Source organism: Arachis ipaensis, chromosome B07 (genome assembly GCF_000816755.2).
Source record: "Arachis ipaensis cultivar K30076 chromosome B07, Araip1.1, whole genome shotgun sequence".
NCBI classification, from domain to species: domain Eukaryota; kingdom Viridiplantae; phylum Streptophyta; class Magnoliopsida; order Fabales; family Fabaceae; genus Arachis; species Arachis ipaensis.
In genome coordinates this window covers 5,962,069-5,968,016 of record NC_029791.2, presented here as the reverse complement: position 1 = coordinate 5,968,016, position 5,948 = coordinate 5,962,069, and the positions used below count along the sequence as shown (strand labels likewise).

General features: G+C 32.7%; 2 protein-coding genes across 7 annotated transcripts; one reads left to right on the top strand and one right to left on the bottom strand.

Moving 5' to 3' along the window:
• On the bottom strand, positions 284–4,232 carry LOC107608828 (rRNA-processing protein UTP23 homolog). 4 transcript variants are annotated; one of them, XM_021107151.1, is made up of 7 exons: positions 3,974–4,232; positions 3,289–3,585; positions 2,751–2,831; positions 1,717–1,837; positions 969–1,271; positions 796–861; positions 284–570 (listed from the first exon to the last, which is right to left on the bottom strand). In XM_021107151.1, exons 2-7 carry the CDS (start codon positions 3,477–3,479, stop codon positions 478–480), a joined length of 855 nt encoding a protein of 284 aa, XP_020962810.1. In that variant the 5' UTR covers positions 3,480–3,585; positions 3,974–4,232; the 3' UTR covers positions 284–477. The 4 variants fall into 4 exon arrangements, with proteins under 4 accessions (XP_020962810.1, XP_016166054.1, XP_016166055.1 ...); XM_016310568.2 differs by having other exon boundaries at positions 3,289–3,568; XM_016310569.2 differs by having other exon boundaries at positions 3,289–3,547.
• On the top strand, positions 4,400–5,940 carry LOC107608829. 3 transcript variants are annotated; one of them, XM_021107149.1, is made up of 2 exons: positions 4,400–4,831; positions 5,316–5,514. In XM_021107149.1, the coding sequence occupies exons 1-2, from the start codon at positions 4,539–4,541 to the stop codon at positions 5,497–5,499; spliced, it is 477 nt and encodes a 158-aa protein (XP_020962808.1). In that variant the 5' UTR covers positions 4,400–4,538; the 3' UTR covers positions 5,500–5,514. The 3 variants fall into 3 exon arrangements, with proteins under 3 accessions (XP_020962808.1, XP_020962809.1, XP_016166056.1); XM_021107150.1 differs by having other exon boundaries at positions 4,401–4,831; positions 5,325–5,514; XM_016310570.2 differs by lacking the exon at positions 5,316–5,514 and adding an exon at positions 5,661–5,940 and having other exon boundaries at positions 4,447–4,831.

Below are 5,948 nucleotides of genomic sequence, written 5' to 3'. Positions count from 1 at the left end.
CTGATGATTCAGTGTTGATAAATTAAGAGAAAGATATTATGGGGTGTTATCTATTTATTTCTTTATTTGGTAAATTGGGCCATTATGTTAAATCCCCAAGAATAATTATTTAAAAAATACCCACATTATTTGTTAGTTTTATAAAATGTCTGAGTGCTAATTGTTTTAGGAATGTTATATTCCCATGTTTTTTAAAAAGAATGATTCTAGATCACTAACTTTTTTCAACCAACGTCAACCAGTTTTTTTTTTTTAAATATTCCCATAACATGACAATAAAACATTGAACAAAGCTTCTAAAACATCAATATTTCAATGATAAATAGTAACAGTATAAAAAAAAATAACATAGAACTAATGTATGTATGTACTTTGCCCTGCCATGCTAACAACGATCAAGATTTACTTCTCTCCACTCATCTTAAGCGCAAAAACTTTAAACACGTATTTAATAATAATTATATAAAAATTATCAACCTAGGTTTCTGTTGCTGTTTGCCGTTTTTGTGACCTCTTCCTTTTCCTACTTCTCTTCACTGCATTTTCTGATCTGTCTCCTTGTTTCGTTTCCTGCACAATAGCAACAATTAAGAAACATGTCAGAAAAACACAGAAAACATGCACGCACATATTGGAAAATCATATTTGGAATTTGCTCAATGTCCATGCCAAAACAACGCCAATGCACACAATCAAATAGGAATTTGTATTGATATCTAAATCGTTTTCTAGATTCCATAATAACTAATGCTATACTAGTAGAAAATATTTCTAACCGTTAAGAGTCAACTGTACCTTTGAAGTACCAACATTTTGGCATTCACGACCTTTTTTCTTCTTGCAAGAAAGTGGGTTTGGTCCCTGCATGGTTGAAATAATGGGAATGGTAAGTAATAAAATTTATTTGACGTAATAAAAAATTGTCTAACTTATGTTCTTGCAACAGCTACAGCACAAATTGTGAATACCTTTGCTCTTTTTCTCTTGAACTGAGGTTTATCCTTGATTTCCATTGGATTCCTTGCGGTGCTGCTCCTTTTTAATGCCTCTACTTTTATAGTTTCATCTCTTGAATCCTTGTTTTCCATTATTTCGTCTGCTTCCTCACCAGATAATCTATTCATTACCTTACTCCTAAATATCTGGTACTCTCTATCGTCCATATGCAATCGTTTTTCTCCAGCAGTTTTAACATATTGCAACTGAAATGCAGATATAGGTTCAAGGAAAAGTGTGTTTCTGAGACCATATATGAGAGGCACACCAGGAACCTACAGACAGATTAAATCATTAAAACAAAATAAACCTATACCAGAAGGTACAATTCTACGTGTATTGCATGCATCAGTATAACAACACTTCAACAAGTTTTGGAATTTTTTTCTGTAAAAAAAGAAATTTTATTAAAATGACAAGGGGATAATCCATCCTCACAGATACAAAATGCATAGGTAATATGTAAAAAAATTTGCTATGTAATAATGCAATTTAATATCAGTTAAAGAAACCCCATTAAACAAACACCAAAGAAAGCCACGAAAAAAAAAAAATTCCTATCTCTAAAAGAAAAAGATGTTTGCTACCAACAACATATTCAAACAGGAGAGATTCTTTTCTAGATATTTATCAAATATATTGTTCCTCAATTATGTGAATGACGTTTTCCATCCAATTATCAAAATCAACATTAAAATCTATACATAAAAGCATACTAACCTCTCGCAATTTTTTCCGCAGGTCAGTGTCTTGACTAGCAACAAAAAAGTGCTCGGAATTATTTTCTCCAATGACCTGTATGACGCAGGCTTCTGCCCCAGTACATTTTTCATGCTCACATCTGCAAATTAGAATTTAGATAAAAGTGAATGTCCATATCAACATAAATACTGGTGCTCAAATTCAAACATCTTGAAACTCATCTAATAGAAAAATATCAACACTCTACAGTAGTCCCTAAACACGGTATATACTCAGCTGGAAAATACACTACAAAAGATGAAATCCTCAAAATCATTATCTCGGAAATCAAAATTGATTTAGTATGCGGCTAGTTCTGGGTGCGTCCCCCTCTCTTCCTTCTTTCCTTTCACTTTCTCATTGATGACACAGAGAAAACCGTTGAGTTGAGCAGAGGTCTTTTTTTTCTTTTGTTACATTATTTCTTTTTAAAATGTAACCTCTACTTTTCTGTTCTGAAGAGAGAGGGGAGGGATACCTTTTATTTTATTTAAAATCCCACTAATTTTATTCCTTTATTGAGTAACAGCCATCATATTTAACTCACTATAATTAGAATTAGTTTTATTAATTACATGGACCACATTATTATTTTAATAAAATAATTTACAAATATTTCAGGAAAAATGTTGGATGAACAAAGGGGCTAAGCACCTAGATACTTTTTATATCTCCCTCTACTCCTAAGGAATGACCCAAATTTTGTATCCTCAAGGATAATCTTGTATAATTATGAAATTCAGATTGCACGAAGAGTATAATTTTGTGGAATTCGATGCTGGTTTACTCTGTAGAAAAGTCTAGTGTCGTATAGGAGTCTAACCAATTGAAAGTAGTACAAAATTTTATTCAACTTAGGGGTCAAGGATATATGTCACGATAGAAAAAATAAAATAAATAGAAGGTAAACGAGAAAGAGGTTGCAATACAAGTGATTTTATTTGGCATCGTATCCATATTTGTTTCAACACTAAGGAAAACCTGGAAGTAGAAAGGAACATAAGAAATATGACCTTGCTATTATGAGTTGTTGAGCTGCCTCAAGAGCCTCAGAATATGAGCTACCAAGTCGTTTCAACTCGGCTAAAACACATCTGCAGCGTTGAAGCCATTTTTCCCAATTAAGCATTTATATATCAATGAGATTAAAAAAGAAAAAAAGAGTAATAAGACAAGGCAAGTATGTCATGAAGAATTTTGCTATAGACATTAGTCCAGAGGTACAATTTTTGAAGGGCTTAATTTTTTTTCCATGGACTTATAAATCGATCACAGATTTTCCTAGGAAGTTATTTGGTACCAGTTTTTTTTTTTTTACTTTAGGACTTCTAAGTCTATTGTAAAACTCTTCAAACACCTATTTGTTTACTTTAAAGAAAGTAAAAAGGTATATACTATTCCGATATACGATTCCTAGTGTAAAATTCTCAAGAATGTCATACATTCTACAACTGCATACTGCCTACAGATAAAGCTAATCAAGGGTATATACTATTTCCATGAACAGAAATTAAAACAAAAAAGAACATAACAAATAAATAAAGAAAGGACCTCGTTGTATAAAGCTTAACGGGAGCAGTGAGGATATTGGCAAGGGCATCGTCGGCAGGGGTTATGCGATTAACAATGAGATGGTTAATGAAGGTGCCATCGCAGAGAACCTTGAATGGCTTCCTCAAACCAAAGCAAGTAGTGAAGAATCTTAGAACCTTCCTGTGCCTCCTCTGCTTTTTCACCTTCATCTCCGCCTTTCAGAACTCAAAGCGCTGATTGGCGATTATGGAAGTGCAGCTTACAGCTAGTGCCACTTCTGGTAAAGCCAAGTTAAACCCTAAAAAGTTAAAACCCCAACACCAACAAGCATGGTTAACAGAACCGATACGGCATCTGTCAGTACAGGGTCACCTTTTTTACCAGGTCATAATTAAATAAACATATAAAACTATAAAAAAAAAAAACTTAAATAAAAATTTAAAAGCCTCAGGAGTTGATGCTTGTTCTTGAGCTAGTGTTTGTGATTAAGAAATCTTTAAAAGTGAAATAGAACTAAATGAACAAATTAACGAACTAGCAGCTCAATCAACCAATGAACTAATTAGCTAAAACAATAACTAAATCAACCTAATTAGCTAAATGAAGAACTAAATGAACCAATTAACCAACAAATTACTTTAGCTAAATGCCTAAGTTGACTAATTAACTAACTTAGGTAGACAAAATAGAAAAAAGAACACACCAGAGATGAGCAGAGGCGCAAAAGCGAAGCAAGAGAAACAGAAGCGGCGAGCAAAGGAGAAAAGCTGCGACCAGAGGCGAGGAGAGGCCGAAGCGCGAACAGATGCGGCGAACCACCAGCGGTGACGGCGGGACTCAAATGCACGAGCAGAACAGCCAGCTGCGTCGGAAACAGAAGAGACGCGGACGCAGCAGGCGAACCACCAACGACGAACCGGTTCTCTCTTCTCTGATCTCTTTAGGAAGGCTAGGTAGAGTGTCTGTGTGAGTGTTGGTAAATTAGGTTTTTTTTTTTTTTTCTTTTCTTTTTTCCTCCAATTTTTTAATGAAAAATACCAATAAGTTTAATTTTAGTGTCATTGCAGACATACATTGGAATCTGTTATCATATAAATAAGAGTAATAATATATTTTTCAATATTTTATTCTTTTATGTTATCTTTTGAGTGGCCTTCTCAAATATGAACCATACAAATATCTAATTTGCTCCCAAACAGATTGTCCTGCCCTTCAATTACTCTTTTTGTTCTTAGAAGAAAATAAAGATAACTCTGCATAAACTAATCATGGCTTTACCTTCTTCATTTGCTACTACTACTAAATCTTCAGTTTTTTCAAAGCTTCAGAAGACTTCTTTCTTCCAACACAATCAACTACAAAGAGCAAATGTTGTTACTGTGGTAAAGTGTGAATCAAAAGACTCATCAGAAGATAACATAGAACTGCAAGCAAAGGGTCCAAAGCTAGAGATAGGTTCACCTATTATTTTTACAGAGGCTCCTAAAATGATTAAGACTGCTGCTTCTGTTCCATGTCTTAGGGTTAATTCTGGTTTGGTCAAGCCTGGTGATGTTGGAAGGTACTTCAAACTCTTTCATTCATCTCTGCTTCTTTTAACTATTAATTTTCTCTTTTTATTTTTTATTTCTATGAATTATCCATACAAACTTTAGTTAATGATATTAGTTGGATAAAACTCTTTCTAGTGATACTGAATAATTTGAAACATACATTGAAAATAAAGCTTGTCAACTTACTGATCTTTCTTCTATTTTAGAATGACAATTACAAGCCACTGATTGGTTCTTGAATTAAATAGTGAGAGGAATGTTGGATGAGGATTTTTCTTATCAAACTTTATCCATCACTTTTATAATTTTTCGGTCAAATTGAGAACTGAGTCATGGACTGTCCTTCGAAATGGGATTGCTTAATTTTCTAAAGTTACTTACAAACTCTCGATAACTTTACATAGATAAGGTATTTTAATTATAACTTCGCTGAAGAATCTTTCTAGTGATACTCAATAATTTGAAACATACATTGAAAATAAAGCTTGTCAGAGTTTGTAGTTTAAGTTGGAGAAACAAGTATTTAGAGTTGATGAACTGGCAATGTAACAATTGTGAAATACTTATGAGAAACTCTTTGAAACCAGTAATTTTTAGTATTTTGACCATTATATATGTGCAGAATATATTACTTTATATGTGCATTATTCAAATATTGTTGTGTGCGAAAGTTTAACAAATATTGATGTAATTATATAAAATACAGATTGGTAAAAGAAAATTTCTTTTATAATTTTATTATTTAAAGAGTTAAAATCATGCTAGCTTGATTTTATTTTGTTCATCGTGCACATCTATTATCATCAAGACTTCAATTAAATGCATATCTTTCTGCAGAATCGTGTCAAGAAAACCCAAAGATGTGTGGGCAGTGCGGCTTAGCATTGGAACCTTCCTCATAGATGGGAAATACTTCAAACCCTTGGACCTGGCTGAGTATAGTTGATTTATGATTCATAATTTTACAAATTTGGTAGGTTTACTTTTTAATTTTATTTTTTATATCCTGTGCTACATTGTGTAACTGAACTATTTTCCTCTATGTTATTTTATCTAAAAATTATATGGAATTAATTTGTATGTACGGTTGATAAATGTAAATATATTTTTAGGTGAATGATAGTC

Excerpts from the sequence above, each read along its gene's own strand:
- LOC107608829 (XM_021107149.1), top strand. The coding sequence starts at position 4,539 with ATGGCTTTACCTTCTTCATTTGCTACTACTACTAAATCTTCAGTTTTT. Across the intron at positions 4,832-5,315 it reads AAGCCTGGTGATGTTGGAAG|AGTTTGTAGTTTAAGTTGGA; the intron begins GTACTTCAAACT and ends AAAGCTTGTCAG.
- LOC107608828 (XM_021107151.1), bottom strand. The coding sequence starts at position 3,479 with ATGAAGGTGAAAAAGCAGAGGAGGCACAGGAAGGTTCTAAGATTCTTC. Across the intron at positions 1,838-2,750 it reads CAACAACTCATAATAGCAAG|ATGTGAGCATGAAAAATGTA; the intron begins GTCATATTTCTT and ends TCTAATTTGCAG. Across the intron at positions 571-795 it reads AAAATGTTGGTACTTCAAAG|GAAACGAAACAAGGAGACAG; the intron begins GTACAGTTGACT and ends GCTATTGTGCAG.